The sequence below is a fragment of the Stegodyphus dumicola genome, chromosome X1 (genome assembly GCF_044657685.1).
Source record: "Stegodyphus dumicola isolate Sdum_Otavi_A_Nest chromosome X1, ASM4465768v1".
Classification (NCBI taxonomy): domain Eukaryota; kingdom Metazoa; phylum Arthropoda; class Arachnida; order Araneae; family Eresidae; genus Stegodyphus; species Stegodyphus dumicola.
In genome coordinates this window covers 64,931,439-64,957,615 of record NC_140780.1, presented here as the reverse complement: position 1 = coordinate 64,957,615, position 26,177 = coordinate 64,931,439, and the positions used below count along the sequence as shown (strand labels likewise).

Here is a 26,177-nt window from a genome sequence, read left to right as displayed (position 1 = left end):
CAGCCAGTAGTTGCCAATAAATTAGAAACCAAAGTTTAAATGATTAGACAATAGACAGCAATTAAGAAAGGCTAAAATTTTAAAGAGACATTTATTAAAGTGATATCATCTAACATGTACAAGATATATGTAGAAGGACTAAGACTGAGAAATGATACAAATTTAACTATAATCATAAAAAAAAACATGTACAGTTTTCTTACATCAATATATAAAGCACAATCGACAAACCTTATCTACTATTGGGAAACGTCTGCAAGATTTTGAGTATTCAAGAATACCAGGATATTTCATAGCAAAAATCACAAAATTTCACTCTATCATAAAACTGTGTTCCAAATTATTCCATCGATGACACTATAAACTTTAGCTACAAAACATATTGCTTGTATTACAAATAAGCTCAGGGCTAAAGAGCTAAATGTTGTAGTCAGCCTTTCAGGAATTAACAGAAGTTTTCTTAATCATTTTGCAACCCAATCCTAAAAATATATAAAATATCACTTCCAGAGCTCAATTTAGTTTAAGAAATCAAACTTCATCAGTTTAGAGCTAAAACATTAAACGTAAACGCCAGACCTTTTATATGTGATATCTCATATTTAAAAAAAAAATCATTTACATAGACTACAAGAATTTGAATTTTTTTTTTTAAATCATACATAAGTCAACATACCGTAAAATAAAGCTTTCAGAATATAATGGGCTTTCGATATATAATAATTTAGTATGCAAATTCTTTTTTTAATAAATACAATACTGCAGAAATTACATGCAGCAATTAACGTACAGAATTAACATAATATTGAAATTAATTTAATATTTTAGATATAAAATTTTAAGTTTACCTCTGTAAAGGTATTATTACTTTAAAATCGTAACTTGATTTGCGAAGAAAAGAACATTTATGAAAGAAACCCGTTTAACTTAAAAGTTCTTTTTCATACAATCTGCCTGCTACGAAAGTGGTAGTATCTGAAATGTTAAATTTTTTAAAGCGATTTACAGTTACCTTCTAAGGTCAACTTCTAATTTAAAATGCTTAGTTACCAACTGCACAAATAAGTTATACGGCAAATAGTTTATATCTAACAAAACAGCCTTTATATCTAACAAAACTACTCATATTTCAAATATACATATATATAATATATATATTTTGAAATAAGAGTATATATGCGTGTGTGTGTCTATGAATTTTAGAGTTTGCCACTAATGACTTCCAAAAAATCCCATATTAAGTTTAAAATTGCGAATAAGGTGTGTGTGTGATTATGGCAAAGTTTCGAGGTCTTATCTTCCTAAGGGGAGGGATGCCTTCGCGGAGGACTTTCTAAGGGAAATTGGCTCGTATACACGTTACGCATGGGGAAAACCACGAAAACGCCCCATGCAACCAGCCCGTTCGCGGGATTCGACCCTCGGACCGAACTACTAGTGTTCAGCGACTAGTAGTTCCAGCGACCACCAGCGGCCGTGGGCCTTGCGAACAAGGAGTTGAGCATTTATGCACGTTTTGACGAATTACTGCAGCTGAAATTGCTCATAATAAAGTAATTCAAAAGATATGCATGTAAACAGCATCGATTTACATGTTACAAAGAAGGTTTACAAGCTGTCAACAAATTAAATTAATTTAAAATCAGGAATAGTTTTTGAAAAATTATTTCGAAATCTGCAGAAGTTTATGAATGTTAATTCTAAAATTAATAAGCAAAACGGATATTCATGTCGACTTTATAGTTCATACACATTCAATCGCGTTGCTTTTCTCAAACATCGTTTCCTGTACCAATTGGCTTAAGTAGCGAATAATTTGACATATAAATATACTTATTTTGAGTACAAATGCTCTAGAAACTAAATATTAAATTAAAACTAAATATTAATTTGAGTGCTGAAAACTAAATATTAAAAAACACACACTTTGCTTCTTTTATGTCGTATATTTATTTCAAATGATGTTGCGCAGCAATGGATGAAGACCTACAAAGTGTTCTTTAGCAAACGGCCCCTCATAAATTCCTAATTTAGATAAAGGCGAAGAATTGAATTGGTCCAATGGTATTGTTTCAACATGGCAAATTTAACATCGTTATCGCATCGAAATCAAGCAAAAATCTTTGTACAGGAGAAGCCACACATACAGTAACAAGAAAATATTTACAAATTAATGTTGCAAAAAACATTTTGCATAAAAAATTAAATTATTAAATAATTTTAAAAATTTTAATTCGGATTTCCTTCTTAAACAAATTTATTCATAAAATGATTGAAAACACTTGACAGAAAGAGTCACTGTTTCCTGAAGTTTCATAAAACATTTAACAAATAAGAGTGTAACAGGAAAACTAAATTTTAACTACAGGAATATGACTGTCAAAATGTTTTGGTTACCTAATATATTACAGCCAGTTACAAAGAACTGCGAAGAGGAAGCTTCTTAAATTTGGATTATCTATCATACGTAACTAAGCAAACATGTGGGACATAATTTTGAAAGCAATAAAAAAGTGTAATTTTTAATGTCTTGAATGTTTAAATTCTCTATTATTTCTAAGTAAATTAGCATATAAATTTCATATCCATGTTGTTATATATATTCAGGATAAAAACTAAGCCCATATATCTGACAATTATTTTACGAAATGCTGACCTTAAAATATTTAACTTCGTTGATTTTGCATAATAAGCTGCACAAGATAGCATTAAATTGGGGAAAAAAATTTTTTTTAACTTGTTTTATATCTTATTCCTAAATAACTTGGTGTTCCTTTGTTATTTTATAAAACTGTAAACTTCAATACATTCTACAAACATAATACATTTAAAAATACAACCACTAAAAATACAATGCTTATAAAAAATTATATTTTAAGTGATAAATTTCAGTACACACCATTTCCATGAATTTGACTGTTGTACAGTCAACTTGCTCTTACGAAAGGCAAGCGTCTCTGCTAAACCATATATGCGCGCTGGGTACCGTTCTGATCGGACATCTGGCAGCTGTGAGAACACAGAAAGCCAGCGCTATAACGGCAAGCCGCGGCTGCAGTGGCATCAATTATCTGTGTCTTATTAATAATTCGTTTGGCACTGCCAATTGATTACATGGAAATATAATTTCTAAATTAATTTTAAACAAAAGAAGAGCTGTACATTCCGTTAGAATAATAATTATATAAAAAGTTAATTAGCGTGCAACATTATAGAGTTGTATATGATGGTATTTTAGATAGCAAACTTTGCAATGAATCGTTCATAGAGAAGAACTGCTAGATTGGATACTTAATTTATAGCATTAGAGTTCACTTACGTTTCGTAGACTTTAGTGTAAACACTTGCAAAAATTAACAATCTTAATTTTATGACCAATTATCCTTCAGTTTTATCAACGTTTTTAACAGTACATAAACTAATAAAATGGATTGATGCTTAACATAAATAACTATTTCAGCCGGTATTAAGATTGAACCTAAACATTCTAATTAATTAGGATTTTTAATATGTAATCTGAAATATGCTACATTAATTTACCCGGTGTATTTTAACAGCAGCTGCAAGAGTAACTTTAAATGCATTATATTACGTAAGTAAAATACATATTTTGTTTTCGGTTTAAGAACAAGTGAAGTATTGTTACTCACCAGAAAATGTTAAAGAAATTAATTTATAAAATCTTAACGGCTGGAAAAATAGTGTAGGAGAAATAAATTTTAAAAATTTTACAAATAAAATACGAGGCAAGAGAAAAAATTCTTTAGAGAATTTGTCAATAAATATGGTCACAAACTATTTTCCACATTCGGTGCAATTATTTTCCATGGGAAATTGGCATTACCTTAAAAATTACTGTTGACACCACATTATAACCTTAAAAATCAGTCATGTTGACATGGGTAAAAAAGTTAATCAAGTGCATTGCAAGAAATATAAAATAAACGTATAAACAGAATTACAGCATAACATCTAAATATGGAAAAATAAAAAATAAATTCACCTGAAAGTTGCAGGTTGACTACTGATAATATAATTGATAACAGAACCATTATTGGACGTTCAACAAATGCTTCATTTATCTTGAAAGTTCTTCCTCCAATCACATGCTTGAATCGATATTTTGTCTTTATATAATTCGTTATGAAATTCAGTTTTCAACTTACCGATTCACATAAACTGGATACAGGGAAGTTATAGATGCGAAGAATACAAGATATATGAAAATACTTATAATGTCTTCATAATTAGCAATTGAATTTATATCAACTTAAATGTATTCTTAAGTTGTCATTGAGATCTATAAATGTACTTGCATTTGGACGCCGCTTCAAGAGAAATATTTACTATAACTTGCAAATTAGAATTCAGGTAGCATCTTCAAATTTAGATAATATCTCGTTATAAAATCACGAGAAGCAGTAAAATGAACTCCAGTAAAATGTTAATATTACAGGTTTATAAATACTTCTAGTTACTAACAATGCCATACAAAATTTTATTGTAGCTTTACAGCTAGTACATTTTAATTATACGTTTGATAAATTATCTAGAAATTTTGCTTCAAACCTTAGAACTGCTAAATAACAGTTTCTCGCAGCTAAGCATAATAAAGAAAAATTATCAGGAAAAGAAGCTATCATACATGCAACAGATGTAAAAAATAATAATAAAATCAATCGTAAATACGTTAGAAGACATAACGAAGCGACGTCCATTGCTCACGAAAGAAAGATATCCCATTTATGCGTTTTCTCTACATGTGGTATCACTACAGTGGAGAAAGAGGACGGGTCATCTAGACCGCGTCCCGTTGCCATGCACCGGATTAGAGGTAAGAGTCTGCAAATACTGTTGGTACTTTTCAAGAGCGTTTAATTCTGTTCCGGGATAAGTGAAGGCTGTATTCACAGGCGCTCGTGACAGAAGAGATATATGCGGCCGCAAGGCCAACATCTCTGGCTTCATATCGGGTGATTTAGAGTCTCCAATAATCCTTTCGATTGAGAAGCTTGGTTTAGATGCCATCGCCTTCGTGCACTGGGAAGAGAAGGAGGAAACATCACTCGGAGCATCGAAAATTCCTGGCGGGCCGGTACAGATTGGAGTCGCCATTGGATTCTGCATAGAGGTTAAATTGATAGGGTGTAAAGATACCCTCGCCAGGTCCTGGGGGGAGAGCAGGGGGATAGGTGGAGGTAGGTGTGGCATGTAAGGGTAAACTAAGTGCGGATGCCCTGCGAATAGTCCGTGGCGGTAAGGGTCAAGCGTGGCAGCCATAAATGCAGAAGGATCTTTGTGGGCATAAGCCTGTTGCCTTTTGTAACGTTTACGTCGTCGAAGGAAGCTGCCGTTATCAAACATATCTTCAGAAGCTGGGTCCAAGCTCCAGTAATTCCCTTTACCTGGATTACCTGGTTCTCTTGGAATCTTAACAAAACAGTCATTGAGGCTCAAATTATGTCGAATAGAATTTTGCCATAATGGGTACTTCTCTCTGTAAAAGCGAAAGCGATTCTTGATAAATTCACAAATACCACTAAGCGTGAGTTTCTTTTCTGGAGACTGAAGAATAGCCATAGTAATAAGGGCGATGTAAGAGTACGGAGGCTTCACTAAATGTCCTTTACTCTTTCCTGATCCCCCTTCTTCAGCATTCGAGTCCTGGCGGTCAGAAGAATGGTCAGCGGAAGTGTCCGTTGTGTCCGCTTCGGCAACACCTCCACCATCGAAATCGCTATCTTCCAGGTTACTGTCCGAATCCACAGACACCAACGCGTCCATTTTAGAATCATGCGGAGGCATAGTCTTAAGAGGAGAACAGACGAGGTCTTGAGTGGGACAAAAACCAGGACGCGGGACCAGCGTGCCCCCGTGATGCAGAGCGTCCATAATAAAGTCGCCGTTGGTCAGCGAGAATGCCTGGCTTTGTGGGCCTGGCTCCGAAGCCAGATGATAACGCATTGGCCTAGCGACCACCTCTTGAGAATATAAAGTTTACTCTTAATCACAGGATCACACGAAAATAGCGCGACACCAGTCGGACCTCAGTCAGGAAAACTACACCGCCCGAAGCGCGTTCCGAACTCCAGTGAACACTGTCCGCCACTTCATTCGCGAGTTACGCAGCCAATCGCGGTGGGAAGAAGTCACGAGGCCACGCCAAGGCGGCTCTAAAGTTCGACGCTCCTCCCCATTTTCATTACATATTCATGAGCCAAAATAGCCATTCGGAGGAGTGAGAAACGCGGGAAGATGCTCCATCATGAATTTCGGTTTTGAGTCGTTTGCTCTAGGAAAAAGCGAAACTTTAGCCCGATCAACCAATATTAGTAGAAATATGCCATGAAGTCACAGGTAAGTTCCGTTTTAAATTCATTAGCTCGGTGCTTCCTTTTTGAGTGCTTGCACGCTCAAACAATACTCGACACTCAACGCATCCTAAGTATACTAGAATCATTTAATATCATCGGATGAATACGTGTCATATATAAGGAGTAGAGATTTTGATGAATATTTGCATGTTCATGATAAAGTGAATGTTGGCTTGTGATATGCACGTACCAAATAAATAAAATTAATTCAGAAACAACGAATAATTCAGAAATTCAGAAACAATGTATAGTTTTGTCACGACCTGTGTCCGTTAAAGTGAAAAGGGGAGGGGGAGCAGAAATAGAGAAGTTTACGTTTGGAATGCGATTAAATATTAAAAAAAGCTTCTAGAGTTAGCGAAATATTTTCTGTTACATCAAATTCCTAAATATTAGATTTGCTTTTTCAATTGTACATTTTATTTTCGTGCGTTGGCCAGCATGTATAGAAACCTTTTCTTAAGTGAAAGAATAAACAATTTATAGTAAAATTAGATCTATACATTTAATTAGTAATTCATTCACCCTTGTAGAATTACAATTTATCCTCTCAAAAATTTTAATCCCCTGCTTATTTTTATTGTGTTTTTTACGTATGGAAAATAATTTTGTTTTTGTTTAGATTGCCTGGCTTCGTGGTATTTGACTACATTTACTACGTTAATCATCCCTTTATCTGTTATAGTACTGATTAAATTCCTATAAGAATTTTACTACATTCTATTATCTTACGAATGTATTACAAATGTTATAAAATACATAGTTTCACGAAGTTATGCGTTGAATGATTTGATCTTTATTCTGTACAGATTGCATAAGAATTTAGTTTTAGCTTTAATCCAAAGTAAAATCTTGCATTTACGTAGAATTGCATATTGATAAAGTATGCCTAATTTAAATGCATTAAATGTTTACTTATTGCAAAATTCGGTATATTTTTATTACATGTTTCAAAGAAGTAAAACTTCGGAAGGTAAATTAAATATAAATTTAGTTAAAAAAATATAAAGACCAACCTTTTTTTATTTCCTGGAAATCGGTAACAAAAACCGAGTTACGTCTATTGAAGGGAACATATTAAAAGAAACATAAGTGATCCAAAGAAAATCTGAAAACTACCATGTAAGAGACTTGAGAAAACTTTTATTACATTTATTATATTATAATTTTATTACATGTTTGATATAACATGTGTATTTGGTGTCTGACGTAATCTTTCAGGGTTAGTACTCACCTGTTTTGGTACATCTATTTTTTTCACCCAGATTTTCCCAATGATTAGAAAATAATGCAAATATATATCGAGAAGTAATTGTCGCATAATTAATAGTGTTGAGTTGTGCTTATAATTTTTACTAAGGATTCAAGATTTGTACTTAAAAATATTGCTTTAATAAAAAGCTATAAATAATGAGTATAAGAGTTTTTTTAACTGTATTATTAAAGCTTATATAATCTAAGCGATGACTTTAATAATTGTCTAAATTCATTGCAAGCCACTGGCAACAAGACTGCTTGCCTGACAGATGGAGGATTAACCCTTTGCCATCAGAATAAAGAACAATACGATCAGCGAATTCGAGAAGAAATTAATAGTATTTAAATATTTTTCTCCTTTCAACGAACAATAGACTTTCAGGACAAAATATTGAATTATACATATTGAAATATTGAATGCAAAACATTTAATATATTTATTTGAATAGTTAAACATGCAATATTAAAACGATACGATATACGAGTATAAATAATCCACTTTTAAGTATTTTATATAATAAAACTAAAAACAGAAAGTTGACATTTAGTACCGATATAAAAATTCAAATGCTATTAATTAAACCACTGATTCATTAAAGCAATCCGTTACCATTTTGTAATACAAATTTGCTGTATTTCCAGCATATTCTTGAAGTTGTCTAAAAAAATCATCCAATTTTTGCATATTTTACTTTATACGAGACATAACAGAACTTTTCTAAATATCTCTTTTCTTTGATGATGTAAAAGGAAGAAAACAATAAAAAGGAGAAAAGTTTTCAGTGACATTTCAGTGAATTTTTATTAAATGCAGAACAAATCTGGTACTTTTTCACATTTTTATTTGTAAAAAACGACTTTGATTAGTACCAATTCCATTACCCAAAACCATGAAGCACATAAACGGCTTTAAAAAGTCATAACAAAGAGGATTTTGTATTATTAATTTGTAAAATCTGAACTACATTATTCCTAAGTACTGACTAGTATTAAAATGCAGTATAATAGAAGGAACATTTTTAAATATTACGTTCAATTTCAAACTGAATCCAAGTAGCCTAAAAAGATCATATGCGTACTTGATTGGTATTCTATTCACATTTTCTCGTTGATTAAATAAAATTTGTGTATTCCTTAGCACTGTGTTATTTCCGATTATAATTAATAATTTAAATGCAGAGCTGCAAAAGGAATTGGTAAAAATTAATTACACTGCGGTATAGGATTTGGAAGAGGGGAATTACAAGAGAAATACTGGATTTCAAACTTTTTGAGACTGCTATGGACCCGTGCAAATCCTACATGATGAGCGGAGATCACAGGGAGGTACACGGGATTCTTTCTCTGTTTGTACCGCGGTTTAGATGGCTGTTAGCACGGAAAAATATTTCATTCGAAAAGCGAAATCAGTATTTATTCGAAATCAATATCTATTCGAAAACAGAAATCACTATCTACAAAGCATAATTTTTTCTGATTTTTTAAGGAAAATAATTCTCAATTTTTAGGGGGAAAAAATTAATTCTATTTAGACTTTTTTAAAGCAAACCGTGAGGACAATAAATTTTGTCTAGAAGAAAACATTAGTTTTACATTATTGTTTTGAACATTAGAAATCAAGCGCTTTGTGTATAAGAAGATAGTTTTTTGTTTAAATGGAAACGAGCATTACTTAAATTTTTAAATTCCTTTTTTAGGAGTTGCTGAAAATTATCTTATTTTTATGCTAGTGAACATCTTGTGGTGATGTCCTGCTGTGTGGAAGGATATCTGAGGTCCAATATTGCTTTTTCCGTTTTATACTACAGGATTGTTTATCTTTGTTACTTGGAATGAATAGTACAATTTATGATATCTTAAGCATGTTTATACTCAAGAAAGGATTGAAATATGAAACAGCAGCAGTTAAAAATGGGGGAAAAAAAAATCATTTGAAAACTTTCGAGGACTGTGATTAACGAAGTAATCGGAATCGATAAATCCGATAATTCGGTTGCTTCAAGAAACTGGCAGATAAATAGTTTTTCCTATATTCTGATGGGTCCATTTTTTTGGAGAGGGGGTCTACGTTTTTCTTCAGAGATGATCTATTTATATTTATAACTTAGCGCGTTGGAAAGTCCAAATAACTTGAAAGTGTTTTGAAAGTCTAAATAAAGTTACTTTTCAGTGTAAATATTAGCAAAGCAGTGGAACAGACATAGTCTTACTGCATTTCTCGCAAGGCGCGGGGAAAACAGAGGTAAAAATGTGTGAAGTTCGGATTTTAAATTAGACTTTTGGTACGACTATTCATAACGAAAGACTACTTCCTAATTTCAGTTCCACACTTGGCCCACCAACAGCCAAGTAGATAATATCGCTGAACACTGGTAATTCCACCGGGGTTTAAATCCCGGTGAACTGGTTGGCAGCGTGAGAAAGTGAGCAGAAGACAGTTTCGCTTAAAAATTAAACCACAAAGTCATCTCTCTCTCTCTGCCAGATAGCACTAGCGTGATTTATCCAATAAATTCAATCCATGAAATCCAATCCTTCATTTAAAGTTAAGTTGTACATTTAATTGCTCATTTTATGCAGATGGAAGAGTGCTCATTATTGCAGATGCAAGAGTTCACTCCAATCTAACGTTGATCAGTAGAGATGAAAATTAACATTTGTTTGAATTTCTACAAATTAGAAAAAAGAATAAATTATCCGGGCTCCATTACTCAGGAGGCCCACCAACGACCGAGCGGTAAAATCGCTTAACATCGGTAGTTCGGTTCAGGATTTGAATACCAGCGAATGGGCTAGTTGAATGGGCGTTTTTGTGGCTTTCCCCGTGTGTAGCGTATATACGAGCCAATTTCCCTTAGAAAGTCCTCCACGAAGACATCCTTGTCTAATCAAATAAACGAAACCAAACCCTCCTCTTTTTTTTTTTTTTTTTTTTTTTTTTTAATTTAGCTTCACAGGTTGGTAAGCCTCCTTATATCGAAAGTATTCCTCCGGTTTTAACTTATGAGGATTTTCGCTGCGTCCACCTCCAAACTCCGTAATTAGTTCCAATTTCTGAATGATCAGTTTTTTGACACAGTTATTTTGATTTCTTTAACTTCCTATTTTATGAGACATTTTTTTTTTTCGTTTTTTTTTAAATAAGACTCCCCCCTTTTTTTCCATTCATTTTTAACTTGATTTTACATTTTATTGACTTGGTTTTTAATTTATTTAGTATCGTAATTAGTTTATAAGGTATTTCTCTCGCCGCCCCAGCGTGCCTTCGTGGTGTAGTGGTTCTGCACGCTGGGCCGGTATTCCAGAGATCCGTGGCTCGATTCCCGGCGAGGGCGATTGCTCATTTTTCATCTTGCTTGCTTCAAAAAAATTCCTAATGTCTCTACAAGTTTTATGTGATGTTTCACTTTAAAAAGTAGTAAGTAAAAGCAAATGTTTAGTTTGATTATTTTAGCATAGTGTTTTTAGCAGAATTAATGTCTTTCTTCCCCGCCCTATCTTTTCTTTCTTTTTTTTTTTAATTTGCGTCTCTCTCTCTTTTTTGCTTTTTTTTTTTTTTTTTTTTAATTTACATCTTTCTCTCTCTCTTTTTGTCTTTTCCCCCCCTTTTTCTTTGGATTCTGCGTAACATTTTAAAGTTTAATATGCTTCTTAATTTAAGTGAGATGTGATATTACCCCCTCTCCATCTAATTTTTCAAGTTATACTGCTTCTTGAATTTATATCCTATTTTACTCTTTGTTCAGTGTTGTTCTGTATTTTATTCGTTGAATTTCTTAAATTATTAGTTATGATTTTCCTCCCATTCTTTTATTACCTTTTAGTTTAAAAGGCGCTTTTAAATTCATGCCTTTATTCAACTGCCAGTAATTGCTTTGCTTTCACTATTGAAATTGCTCTAATCCATATATTTTTCTATAAACGTGCTTACAGTGACATTATAGTAACATTTCAAATCTTTTCTGCTTGTTATTGTTTCGATCTCTTTATGTACGCTTTCCAGTTTTTTAACTTTACTTCAAGCTTCATTAAAACTAAAACACATTATAGAAAAATGCAACCTAATTCTTTTCTTTTGAACATCATTCCTATTTTCATTTTGAGAGGAATGTTACTGTTTCGGCATTCGCAATGACTTACGAAAAGGGCGCAAAGGATTCTCACATTGGAAGAATTTTCATTCATGGAATCTTCTATCTCCCTCCCTCGCAAGTAAAGAAGTGGTGAAATTACAGCTAAATTTTTAGTACTGGAATCTTTTTTTGGTATTTTTTGTTCGAAATTTTCAAACTTGCATTTAAAAATTATAAATATACAAAAGAATTATATTCTGCAGCTTTGATTTTGAATTCTGCAGCTTTTGATTACTGACAGATTCTTATATATTTCAGTTTAAAACGAAACCATTTCTTTTGATTTACTATTCATCATTTAGTCTTCAATTATTTGCTTAAAACTTTTTTTGATTAATCTCTTACGATGGCAACTAGGCAATTGATGGCCCTTCTAGGCAACAGTTTGGAAGAAATAATAATGAAAGAATTTAAACGAAATGAGTATGGAAATATCGACAACACTCATATAAATTGTTCTTCGAAAGACACTAGCTTGTTCCCAGGACGCTTAAGATCAGAAAAAAATAATCAAATAAAATTAACGGCTTCCTTCTCTGCTCTATTTAGTTCAAAAAATGTTTATGAGAGTGAGGCATACGCATCTAAAGAAATCAAGAAAATTTTTCCTAAATTTAACAAGGAATAGCTATCGCATTTATGTTTCAATCTTTTTTCAGAGGTTAATGACGATGTCCAAATACCTACATTATAAATTTAAAAATGCAATTAATAAAATTTGCATTTTTAGATTAAAAAAATTTTTTTTGGGTGATTATATTACAGAACAGATTTTTTTTATCAAATATCAGTTTAAAAATTAAATACGAAAATCCGCGTAAAAATTCTAATTAAAATGTTAAAACCCGTAGGTTGCCAGCGAATTTTCAAACTCACCAAACCAAAGCTGCCCGTATTGATGAAACAAAGAGTGACGTTTAAAATATAATTACATTATTTTATGTCAGTATTTATAACCCGTAAAATTTCATTAGAAATTAAACAGCAATGCAAGTAAACAGTACAGTACAACCAAATTAAACAGAATAAAAAGTTTACAAGGCAAGCCTCTTGAATTTCTTATCTAACAAAATCATAGGCTTTTTTGCATCTAGAAATCTCACTGAATTGAACTAGAAGCTCGCTTTGATTATGCTAAATTGGGTTGATTTATTTGATTATGGAAAAGCACAACAGAGCTCTCTGCCTCAAGGAAGGGATGCCGTTGGGGAAGGATTTCCGAAGGAAATTAACTCGTATTCACATTGCAAAAGGGACAAAACATGAAAACGCCTATTATACCCACCCCGTTAACCTGGATTTGAACTCTGTCAAATCACCAGTATTCAGCGGTCCCATTTACTTCGTCATTAGAAATTTAAACTCCTAATTACAAATTCAAAGACTTCCTTTATTCCTTTAGGGCAAATTCATTCCTTTAGGGGAAATAATTATAAATTTCAAGAGCCTGTTTCATCTTATGTTTAAACAAGTATTGTTATTAAATTTATATCTTCCAGAAAATGTGCAAATGAATCAAGAGAAATGAAACGAACAGAACTTAAACCTGGTTAGTTAAAACTTACGAAATGTATCTAAGCAGATTATATTCCACGCAGAACTGACATTCATACAATCTTTAAAAAAATGCATGAAAGTAATGTTGCAAGAAATTAAAAGGCATTCCTTCCTCATGGACCACTAGCGCTCGAGCAGTAAAGTCCTTGAATACTGGTAGTTCGGTACGAGGTTCGAATATCGCGAACGGGCTGGCTGCATGGGCATATTGGGGAATATGAGCCAGTTTCCTTTAGAACGTCCTCCACAAAAGCATCCTTCCCTTCCGTATAGTGCCTTAGGACCGAACACGTAAATAATTATAAAAATAATTCGTCCCGCATGGTCTTAACAACTGGAAGTTCTCGTGTTCAGTTTCCGGCTATGGTACAGCTTACTAAATGCAATTTACCGTATTCATACGTATTGCTGAAGAATGTAGTTTTTACCTGCTTTTTTGCGCTGTAGTTTTATTAAAAAGTAATTAAAATTTGTTTTTTATTCAAAAAAAGGGGGACTAGAAGCTGAAAAAAAACATTTATATATAAAATAATTTAAGAAAAATTTAATTATTTCTAAAAAATAAACAAAAATAAAAAATATTAAATTTTAAAAGTTTGGAAATATAACATATAAAGGAATATAAAAAATTGAAGAAAAAAATCCAATCAAAGAAATAAAAACTGTCAACGAGTATAAAAGTTTTCTGAAATCTTAACTACCCCCCCCAAAAAAAAATTAAAAAGAAAGCAATATAAACATGTGACATATATTCCAGTTGTGTCTGCATGCAAATATATTAGACTGAATATCATATTTTTGGTTATTCAGTAGTGCATTAATTCAACTTAAGACATTCTCCTTGCAGTAGCTACTTCCTAAAAGTTTTATATATGTATATAAAAAATATGTATTAAAAAAAAGTAAAAATGCTCGCGAGAGAAAAACAAAAAAAAAAAAGGAGGGTTTGCAGAAATATCATATAGCTATTGCATTTTTTAAAAAGATATATCTTAAAAAGTTTCTTTCACCTTTTAAATTTACTTTGTGAGAGTATAATACTAACTTCTCATTTAATGTTCACTTCAAACAAAAGTAAGATTTTATATTTTTACCATACTTAGAAAATTCGAGAGTTTCGTATTTAGTTTATTTTTTACGCAAGGGGCGACGGATAACGGGTCGTCAGAAGGGGCTCCCAACGCTTTCTAGACACACCCATTCACTAACAGTCTCAAAGTTATCTTAGACGTACATGCATACCTACCTATTCACTAACAGTCTCAAAGTTATCTTAGACGTACATGCATACCCATTCACTAACAGTCTCAAAGTTATCTTAGACGTACATGCATACCTATTCACTAACAGTCTCAAAGTTATCTTAGACGTACATGCATACCTATTCACTAACAGTCTCAAAGTTATCTTAGACGTACATGCATACCCATTCACTAACAGTCTCAAAGTTATCTTAGACGTACATGCATACCCATTCACTAACAGTCTCAAAGTTATCTTAGACGTACATGCATACCCATTCACTAACAGTCTCAAAGTTATCTTAGACGTACATGCATACCTATTCACTAACAGTCTCAAAGTTATCTTAGACGTACATGCATTATATCACCAGTAAATTTTTATTCAAGAGTCACACAGGGGGAAACGAGTTTTGTTTCATCTTTTAAATAAATACAAAATTTCGAAGGCACAATATTGTGAATTTTGTGCGCAATTTAATTACTGAGGAATGTATATTATTAGGCAGTTTTATTTTGTTAATCTAATATTTTGGTTTCGTTTCTAATCCTGCATATCATTCTGACTACACAGGCTGCCTCAAGGTATATAAACGAGAAGTTAAATAAATAAATAAAAAGGGTTATAAGGGAGTCGCAAGCAGGATTAATGTATTTGTTAACTTGATTGTTTGCGTTATGGCAAAGAATGCGACAGCTATCTACCTAAGGTAAGAGATGCCACCGTGTATGAACCGTAAAGGGAAACTGGCTCTGTTTACGTTACATGTATGGAAAACCACAATACCTCCATGGTGTCAGACCGTTCCACGAGATCTGCACCTGAACTGAACTATCATTATTCAGGGATTTGAACGCTGAGCAGCTGACTCTCACTGATCAATTTATGGGAGTTAACTTAAGTGTCATTCTAATCAGCGAGCTGCTTTCACTCGCTACCCGGCATTGGTGAGCTGTTGAGGATTTAACTGCTGCGGGGTACAATAGTTACCCAGAAACTTTGCTTGCCAGACATAATTTAATTTAGGTGAACTCTGTTGGTGGGCGAAGTAAATAATCGAGTACCTCGAAGGATTACGTTACTGCAGAGAACGTAGTTGATCATTATGTACCATATAGTATGCCTACGTACTTATTCGATTATGGCTGATACGCTTAAAGGGAGGAGTGCCTTCGTGGTGGAAGGGAAATGCCTGTTACGCATGGGTTAAACAATGAAGACATCCATGCTGCCATCCTGTTCGGTAGGATTTCACATTGTCTGACTGTAATTTGCGATACTTATTTTAGTTTCTAAACCAAAATCGACGTTAAAATAAACTGAAATGTTGTTTTGTAAACTTGCGTGCGTATTTCAATTTTATTAGTTGAGGCGACCATTCATTGAAGACAGATATGCCCGTGATATAATTGAAGAAAGTAGCGAAATTTTTTATTTGCTAGAAATGATAAATTTCGGATAAATCGAACAGGTTCAGATGATCTGTTACCTGAATAATATTGTTTGTCTTATAAAACGTTAAATGTCCGTTCTTAATTTATAAAATTAAGAGTAGGAAACATTATTACTGAAATATAACAAAATGTAAACTAAATCTGCTTCTTATCCTCAGTCCTTATTGTTAGAAGGAGGGAGAGCTGTGGCTTCTCCTGTGATATTAAAATTCAAAGCTAGGTCCCCCTGTGTGTGTGTTTTCTTTCCACCTCCTTTCTATGCGGCAGTCGTAATTTCATAAATTTCTTCTCTTCTATGTGTTTTACATTATTTAAAAAAACCTACAACATAAACTTTTAAACAATAACTATAATTATTATTATTAACTAATAATTACTATTAACTATTTTAATTAATTACTATTAACTATTTTTAATTAATTACTATTAACTATTTATACTATAAAAGGTCAGGCTATTTGGATACGGCAAAGCACACGAGGACTATGTGCCTTAGAGGAGGGAGGGATACCTTTGTGGAGCACTTTCTAAGAGAAAATGGCGCCATGCAACCAACCCGCTTCCTTGGATTAGAATCCGACCAGTATTCAGCGGTCTTAAACGTTTACTTAAGAATTCGAGAGAATGAAAGAATTTAAAGTAAAATATAATTTTCTGTCAGATATGCTAATGATAAAGGACCGCACAGAATATAATTTTAGACAATACAGGAAGAAATTCCGAAATGTATTTCGATCCCCAAAAAATAAGGCAATGCAGACTAAAAATATAAGGCAAATATTATAAAGTGTTTAATAATAGGTAGCAGCCTTTCTTTCTAATCTGACTGGTTATAATTTTTTCAAAGGTAGAGTATTAAATCGTTTGAAACTTAAATCATTTTAAAAGAGGGATTTAAGAAGCTTTCCCTTATTTAAACATACTGGGCCATCAATCGCAGAGTAGCCTTTTTCTGAAGAACACAGAGTCACGGAACTCGCAGAGTAGCTTCTTCTGTTTCGTCCTATTGGCGGCGACTGAACGGGCTGCCTGTATGTTGTTCCGTGATTTTTCCAGTGTTTAAGGTACGCACGAGCTATTTTCCTTTACAAAGTATTTCACGAAGGCATCCTGCTTAGAAATAAGCGTTTGAGTTCTTTCGCGTAACTAACCAAACAAATTATTTATTTACACTATTTCCTTTATGAAGCCACTATGTTACGGGAAACATAATTTACCAGATTAAAATTAATTCAGTCAGAGTAATTTCAGTTAGATCATAGAGAAACTAAAAAGGAATAAAACATATTTCACTTTGAGGGACTCTGAATCTTAGTACGCAGCATTGGCGCATCTAATATTTAATGCTGGAATTTTAGCTCTGAGACAAATAATGAATTAAATACAGTAAAATCTGCGTACGACTTCAAAAAGACATTGCTCTCGAAAATTATGCGTACGAAAACGAGCTAGTACCATTTCCCTTCATAAAAAGCTCCCCCCATCATGTATTTTTTTTAAGTGATCCAATCAAGTTAGGATAAATAAGGTTTTAGTGTAGTGCAGATCGCTAATTCATTCTACGAGATTTCGAAAGACGTCTTCAATTTTAAATCATAAATACATTTCATAAACAATCATGTATATCAGTACGAAATGCCTTCTAGTTTGTATAATTTTTATGCTGTTAATCTCGTTTTAATTATAATTTTGATATTGAGAATGAGTTCGAAGACGTTTACTGGTGCACACGCTGTATACAGGGTTTTTTTTTAACACGCTTGCGTAACTAAATAATTCTTGAGAGATTGGGCGTAGACCGATGGTTTTAAAGAAATTAACGAAATGAAGAATTCGGTCTATATGCAAAATGAAAAACAAAAATGTTTAATTTACACGACTTGCCGCTTTTGCTAGGAGAAATGAAAGTCTGTTGATGGGTCGTACGAAATCAAATTTCATTTAAATGCTAAATTTCGAATTTCTGTACTTTTTCAAATGTTAATTTGAAACTAGAGCTTCAAAAGATGATTTCCTAGGTAAAAAAAAGGAATCTTTTAGAAATCTGAGTTTGAAAAACTTATGCAGCTGTCTTAGGCAATATTAACTTATAGTCCCCAAAAATGTAAATATTTTGCGATATTTTTACTCAATGAGGATGGATTGATTTGGTTATGGAAAAAGGTCTTTCTCTTTGACTTTTTTTTTTCTTAAGGTGAAGTTGTAGGTTTTAAGTATACATTGTAGGGTTTATATTTATTTTAACTAACATTTATTTTAAGTTTAAACTATCTTTCCTGTCAAGCCTTACTTTCCCCTGGAATTGTCAATGCCAGAGTATGTAAATTTTAGTAGAACGCGCAAGGATTCAAATTGTCAGCGGAAGTAATCTGAGTTAAATAGAAGGGAAACGAGTTCGAAGGTGTGCTTTCTTGCTTCACGAGCGTGGAGGTGGCTAGTTAGAAATTGAAGAACCACGCGTTTCGGCCTGTGTGCTTACCTCGGCAGATTGTTAATCTTTCAACGTAATATTCAGAAGTTCGCTGAATTATCAGCGGTATTTTAGAACGCGGTGAGGTTAGTTACGTTTAGAGAGCCTCGTAGTTAGTCACTTGTTACTATTCTTTTTTTTTTTTTTTAGTTTCTTATTTTTATTTTACCGCCGGGTCGGCGTAGTTTGTGAGCGTCAAGAGCACGCATTTGTAATTTCTATGGTTGAATAAAAAGGGATTTAAACCCTTCTCAAGACTTTGTCTACTTTCCAGTTCTTAGCAGTCACCACTATTGTTGCGTGCAGGTTGGAAGCGCGCAACATTACAACATTATTAATTTAGAAGTCAAACAACAAAAACATCATCCTCAGCTGCAAAAGCGTATGAGGATTATGGTTCGGTAAAACCATCGAAACTAGTCCTGTGAGAATTTGAAAATATAAAGCTGATTTTTGTTGTTTGACTTCTAAATGAGTAATTGTTCAGCGTGTTATTGTATAAGTATCACATGTTCAAGGACAATTGTAGTGTACAATAATAGGAGCAGTGGTTCAAGAGGTATTTTGTCAAACATCTGTATACTATCCCATTCCCTGCCTGCTGCATTTCAGTTGCTGTTGGGTCGAGCAGTGGCCAGGCGGTAAACACTTTGAATACTGGTAATTCGCGCCGGATTCGAATGCAGGCAAATGGGTTGGTTGCGTGGGCGTTTTCGTGGTTTTTTTTCCATGTGTAAAGTGGATATGAGCCAGTGTCCCTTAGAAAATCCTCCACGAAGGCATCCTTCCCTTTAGGCAGATAGCTCTCACGTGTTTTACCATAATTAAATAAACAATCAACCGTGAAATCAAGCTAAATTGTTAAAGCATAAAATCTGGCGATAAGTGGAATTGATTCGTGTAAAGTCGGACATAAGTGCATGTTATATATGTTTGTGTTTCATCACAAAATACATATTTGATTTATTACCGACTGACTGTCAGAAGGACCCTTAAGGAAGTTTGATTTGGAATTTTCCGTGTCTGGGGCTCTCGTATACAAGCCAGTTACACACAGACATGCGCACAGACAACCCCATCTGATTTTTCAGATATGGGACTTGAGTCATGAACCCGTGTTTTAATTTCAATAAAACAGAGTTGCGTTTCAAATTTAAATAGTGTTTCAAATCTTTTTCTTAAATTTATATAGTATGAAAAAACGCACCATACATGTGGTGTTTCTTATATCAGAGTCTTAAATTCAACAATAAGAAATTTTAAGCACAAGTGTAACCTCAAAAGAGAGTTCTTTGCTTTCTAAACCTCATAAAAGTAAATATTTATGCAGAATTATTTTTTTAATAGCTAATTATACATTTACCTCAATCCTGCTGACAGACAAAAAGGGAAGCTCGAAACTGCTGTCTTCATGTAGATTAATTACCTCACCATCAGACAACACTCCAAAATTCCACGATCTGTCAAGCAAAAGATCGCTCTAGAGGTGCACAAAAAAAGTGCATTTGGGACAGAAACAACCGACATGTTTACTTAGGGCGATTAACTAGTAAATACTGTTTCGAAGAATTGGAGTTGGATCATATTTCATTCTGCCGGAATATAGATACTAAAAGTTTAAATGCTGCAAATTTGCAATTAAACGTATCATATGGTTATGCCAAGAGTTAAATTAAAAATATAAGCAAGATTCGCTTAAAGTTATATAACTATATATTTAAGTTCATACTTCTTAGAAAGTTCTTTAAGTTCTTAGAAATAAGGGAAGAATTATATCAAAACACTTTTTAAAGTATAAATTAAAAATAAGTGTGATGAACAAGCCGACACTCACGCTTTGAACGCTGGGTAAAAATTTTAAATTTTCAGTCATATAGAATTGCATTCATCTGGGTTACACAGAACACAGCACTTATTTATAAAATATTCTTAACTGCTCTTTTTAGCAAGGAACCAATTTCTGTCGTAATTCGTGAATGTATATTTCAGATAAGCTCGCTCTGCGTGTTTGGTGTTAGTTTTGCAAATTTATTGCATATTATGCCTTTATTTGTTTTCAGTTATTATATTTGACAGCAGCTTTAAATTTAAATGCTTTTCTGCTCTTTTGAACTAACATATGCAACTCTTTATAAACAGAAAATAATCCATTCATTGTTGATGGGTTGTAATAAAATAAATACTGTGATAAGTCTTATATACGTTTCTTTTAAAATACGCATGCACTGTTAATGTTGTTTTCAGGGGATTTTATTGCAATAAAGTGCACGCTTTGACTAGTTTGCTTAGGTTTTCTTTTTAAGTACTGGGAACCTACATGTATGCAAGGTATTTCAAAAAGATTACGTAACTAAGTATCTCTTGAAAGATTGAACAGAGAGACCGGTGATTCCAATTTAGAAAATGAATCCAGTATGAGACTATGATAATTTTGGTCACGTTAAGCTTTTTGATGAAAATACTGTTGCGTTATTTTCTTCCTCCTGTTTCCTTCACGTTTGTACGGGGTTCGTGTAGATTTGGAGTGAATAACGACGACACTTTATGAAGTATCGAAATACACTTTAATTGCCAGTATTGTCAGGACAGATTCTCTATTCTGCTTGGTCGTTCTCGGAACTCCACGTACTCTCGAGACTCTCAACGCTACAACTCGCGATGCACTCGACGACACACGAGCACAGCTCCCGACTCTTCGGTGCAGTCTTTCCCGGAGCTCAACACGCTCTCTCGACGATGCACTAACCGCGATACACTAACAGACTCCTTCGGTGGACTCGACGACCCACTCGGCACTCGCTGCCCGGCTGTCAACTCGATCGACTCCGCAGGGATTGACTCGCTAGACGAGGCACACACCCTCTCGATGAGAGACACACTCACTCGATAAGAGACGCACACTCACACACTGCGGACCAGCAGGGTTTATATAGCTTTCGGCTTGTATTTGGGAACATTCTGGGGTAAACCATTAAGAATTCGTTCCAGAAGGTTCTCCAACCGTCCATGGTGTATCGCCAATTTTGTCGCCAAATGGGCGATTTCTCGCAAAATGTGGCAACCCTGCCCTGCTTGCTATTTCATGGCAACCCTAAAACTGCTTTGCGGGGAAGCCATCTCACCGCGCCTGTACATTTCATAACAATACGATAAATTTAATTTCTAATACCAGTTTTGCGGAAAAAGTTGTCAGCTGAAGAGTTACATTGATTTTAATAGCAAAAGCAGTCAAAAACAAATTCATCTTTATGCGATCAGAATCCCCCGTGATAACCTAAATAAAATTTTTGGAGAATGTGAAGCAGATATTTCTGGAAACTGCTACATATATTTATTTAGCTTTTGAAAGCAAATTCGTAAAAGGTATTTTTTACACTAAGTAGGCCTACATATAGCAGCTCGAGTTTAAAGTTCCCATTCGTAGAAAGGCTAAAATTCGAAGTATTGTATCTTAAATTTAGTTTCGTACGACCCGTAAAATCAACACTTTCGCTTCGGATGAAAGTGGCTTCAGTCGTATAATTTTGACAATTATTTTGAAAGCTAGGTTTACAAAGCACGTTACGAATTTTTATTAGAAGCTTCAGTAGGATAAAGAGTAGCTTACCAACTGGGCCTTTCTTAATAAAGGAACTTCAATAAAAACGTAAACTTCATATATTTTGAAGTGATTAAAATTATTGTCACGTGATTTAAATTATTATAGACTGAAGTCTTACCTTATTTGATTAATTATTTAAACAGGTGTTACGACCCCATGGCTCTTGTTTAAGAAATGAACGAAAATAGTTCGAGAAGTATTTAGTTGTGCAGCGTTTTTGAAACGCGTTGTATATCAGAATTAGACACTTGCGAGCTATAAATATTGGAACAGATAGTTAAGGTAGGTGAGCTTTCAAATCTCCTGAATATGCAAAGCTGATTTGGTAACACCATTTTAACTAACAACAATTTTAAATTTGCACAGTTTTAGAACGGGCGTTCTATTTTTGCTTTCGTTATTAATATGGATGAGAGTAAAAATCCACATGAGCTGAATCGTCAAGTGTTTCATGCTTGGGAGTTAAGCCATTTATTATAGTTGCACTACAAACGAAACCTATGCAAGTTATTGTATTCTCCCTCTTTACAACGGAATCATGGGAAGCGTTGATATACAATGCAATTTTGCCTAAAAATAGAGGTCGATGTTTCCCATGATTTCTCTTTTCAAGAAAAAGGCACTCGAGCCCATGTGCAGTTTTCAGCTAAATCATTAAAATCCCATTCTATGGTTTGGTTTATTAGATTACGGCAAAGCACTCGAGGGCTATCTGCCTTAAGGGAGGGATGCCTTCGTGGGAGACTTTTTAAGAAGAAATGGCTCGTATACACGTTACTCATGTTACACATGGGGAAAACCACGAAAACACCCATGCAGCCAGCCCGTTCGCGGGATTCGAACCTCGAACCGAACTACCAGTGTTCAGCGACGTTACCGCTCGGCCGCTGCTGGTCCAGCTGGGATGAAGGAAACCTGATGAAAAGAAACCCAATTCTCTTCAGAAATAAATTTCTTTAGCATGATAATAAGAGAGCAGGATAGGAACTCGACAACAGTTTTCATTGTTTCTGGTTTCTGAAATAATTTTTTTTTCCTTGAAATTTTTATTTCTTGAAGAGATGATGATAGAACGATGAATAACAATTTCCTTTTCTCTGCAAAATTTTCAGGGAAACGTGTATGATGGTGACGATTATGATTGATGAGTCTTTCCTTTAAAACTTTATTGTCCGAAGATATGACAGTATGACTACAATATATTTTGCTAGAAGGGATGCTACCTACATAGTAAATGAGTCTAAACTTTCTCTGAGATTTCACTTTGCCTGCATATGTCTATGCAAATTCACAGCAAGCCATACTTTGTTCATATGTATAATTGTTTCAATTTATACTTATTCAAAAAATTAAATATCTAATCAGATTTAAATAATCAGATGAATATTTGAATGAAAAGAATGCTAATTGATTTATTTAATAACACGTTTTCATGTCTGGAATAAGAAACGAAGTTAACTGCCGGTCTATGCGCCATGATGCCCTTTATATAATAATAAACGAAATTCCAAATATCCGAATATAGTAATACTTGCCTTCCAAAAATATAATAATACTTGGCTTCTCGGGGTTGAAAAATTAGTCATTTTAAAGCAGAGTGGGCTTCGTAATGTTTTAAGAAATTTAATTATCATTATTAAATTTAACATATTATAATATTATTCTGGCGAAGGGTCTAAGAAGGGGGTTTCTAACGCCGTACATTTCAAACATCCGCAGCCAGTATTTCTCTAGCATTTCTACATTATTGGTTGCATCTAAAATAAAATGATAAAGACGAAACTCTTTAGCAACACGCACATGGTAATCATACTTCTGGTCCTTTCATGTAATTTTTCTAAACTGTGATTTAGATTTTAACAGTTTGGTATTTTTCGGTTTACATTCAAAATTGAAATACCGAAGTAAATACGCAAGCTTTTAAAATCCAAATAATTCTTCACCCCAGTTAATCAAGCAGGTATCTTATAAGATAAGTGTTGTTTATTGCTGCTATGATGTTTTCATAGCTACTGCTATGATATTTTATGTGTTGAATCATGACCTACCAAATGCATTCTAAAAATGATGTTTGCTTTCACTGGGACATCGAATGGAGATTTTCTGCTCTTGATTGCACGCTGTTAAAGCTTTTGTTGAATCAAGATACTTTCCATAGCTAAGTAATGGAAAACTCTTAAGCAAGAAAACCTGTATTGATTCAGAATTAATTTACTTAATTAGTATTAATTTATTAAGGCGTTTATTAAATTCAAAATGAAACATTTTATTACATTTATTACAATTTATTAAGCAATATTTCTTAAGCAAAGAGCTTTTAAAAAAATTCAGTATTTCATATTCTATCAAAGCAAATAACTTTAAAAATATTAAAGGGTATTCACCCAAAAAATATTATATAAGTAACCTATATAATTTTCATAACATTTTTTAATGTTTCGCATTTTATTATAAATTTTATTCCTGATAATTATTTATTATAAAAACTATTAAAAGAGAAATGGTGAATAAGTGATGAATCATTGTGAGTGAATTCTAATAATCGCATGTTAATATATCCAACCTTATTTTCGAAAGTGCATTGAAAAATAACACGAAGAAACGTACACTTTCTGGATGGCAACAGAGCTCCTTTATTTTTTGCTTTCCGTTGCCTTTGGGGAATGCCATATCATAAACTATGATACAGCCTTAAAGAAATAGAAAAATTTGTTTCTTTATATTTGATAATGGTAGACAGTTTATAACGACACGTATCGCTCAAGAACTGATTGCCTTTAAGAAAAAATAATTCGAGATAAACTTTCTGGAGGAGATTGACTCCTCAAGTTAGCCCATGAGGAAATCTATTATTCCCAAAACACGCACACATACGTACATTTAGCAGACCTGTTTTGTTGTCAAGCTTGAGTAGGCCCAAACTACTGATATTTAGTAATGTAACGCCAAACAGATGCCTGGTGGGCTGCCATATTTGTGAAGCGCTAGAGATTTGAAGCGAATACGCGGTGAGTTGAGAAGGGACGAAACTAGGGCGTAGGAATTAGCATACTGTAAAGATTAAATTCAGTTAAGGGAATTGAGTTTTCAAGATGAGGTGCTTACAGTATTTGAATAGCTATTGCTTGCTTCTTATTCTTCTGTCTTAAGTCTACGTTGTTTTTTCTATTACTGTTTCACACGATTAAACAAATGCGAGTATGTGTTAGCACATATTTTTTGTGAGTTTTCTTCCTCAGCCAGTATGTTGTTAAACTTGTTTCATGCTTCTAAATGGGAAATAGCTGACACTGAGAAAAACAATCTTGTGCCTTTTAATAAACATTTCATCTAATCTATGTATTACATCGTACAGTAATTTACATATTCTTACGAAACATTCGTTTCTTGAAGATAACAGCGATCCTAATGTCAAGAAACTGCAAAACAGATGCAAATATTAGGTAAATTTTAATTCGCCGTAAAAAGAATAAGTTTTTGCATCCTGTTTTGGCTGGAAATAGCATGCGATTTATTTTATACCTAATTGATTTTAATAGCCTTAATTAACACTATGCAATGCAATGCGTTAACTTCAAAAATAGGCGAAAATCCCTCACTTTCAGGTCAATTCTTCCCACAAATAGCCAGACACACACAAAATAAATAAATAAAAAATAAAATAAATTCTCCGAACAGGTTAGATACTTTTTTTATTGATGAAAAAATTATATGCTCCTCCGCTTTCCCGGACTTACCTTTAGTCTGGTGGTAAATGTTTCTTTACTAGGGATATTAAACTCTGCTTCCATTATCTAACATCTGTCCTCTTCATTTCTTCCATATGTTATTGGGTTCGTGAATGGGAATAATATTTTGCTATTTAAATCTTCCAAGACTATGCAACTATGCAAAAGAGTTTTGCACGCGATGAGAAAATTTGTCTTTTCAATATTAAAATACTTTTTTCACAGTTAATTGTACTGACAAAACTGTTAAAAGAAAACTAAGAACTCATACTAACGGACGAAGAATTTGCAGTTTTTAATGAATAATTTTAAATGTATTTATTTCGATGTTCTTTAATAATGTATAATAAATTTTTAAAAG

The 26,177-nt window shown here is 33.4% G+C and overlaps 1 protein-coding gene and 1 long non-coding RNA gene across 9 annotated transcripts in view; one reads left to right on the top strand and one right to left on the bottom strand.

Annotated features, from left to right (window-relative positions):
• Positions 1-6,094, bottom strand: part of LOC118181449 (forkhead box protein D3-like) — a 93,342-nt gene extending 87,248 nt beyond the window's left edge. Inside the window, exon 1 of one of the 2 annotated variants that reach the window (XM_035350602.2) lies at positions 2,900-6,094. In XM_035350602.2, coding sequence (XP_035206493.1) covers positions 4,795-5,964 — 1,170 coding nt within the window. In that variant the 5' untranslated portion in view covers positions 5,965-6,094 and the 3' untranslated portion in view covers positions 2,900-4,794. The remainder of the gene's footprint in view (positions 1-2,899) is intronic. The other variant, XM_035350603.2, reaches the window with a different exon arrangement.
• The window catches only part of LOC118181451 (uncharacterized), a 119,704-nt gene continuing 99,610 nt past the window's right edge, over positions 6,084-26,177 (top strand). For all 7 annotated transcript variants that reach the window (XR_004756885.2, XR_004756883.2, XR_015038789.1 and 4 more), the window contains exon 1: positions 6,084-6,357. This is a non-coding gene — a long non-coding RNA (uncharacterized LOC118181451). The remainder of the gene's footprint in view (positions 6,358-26,177) is intronic.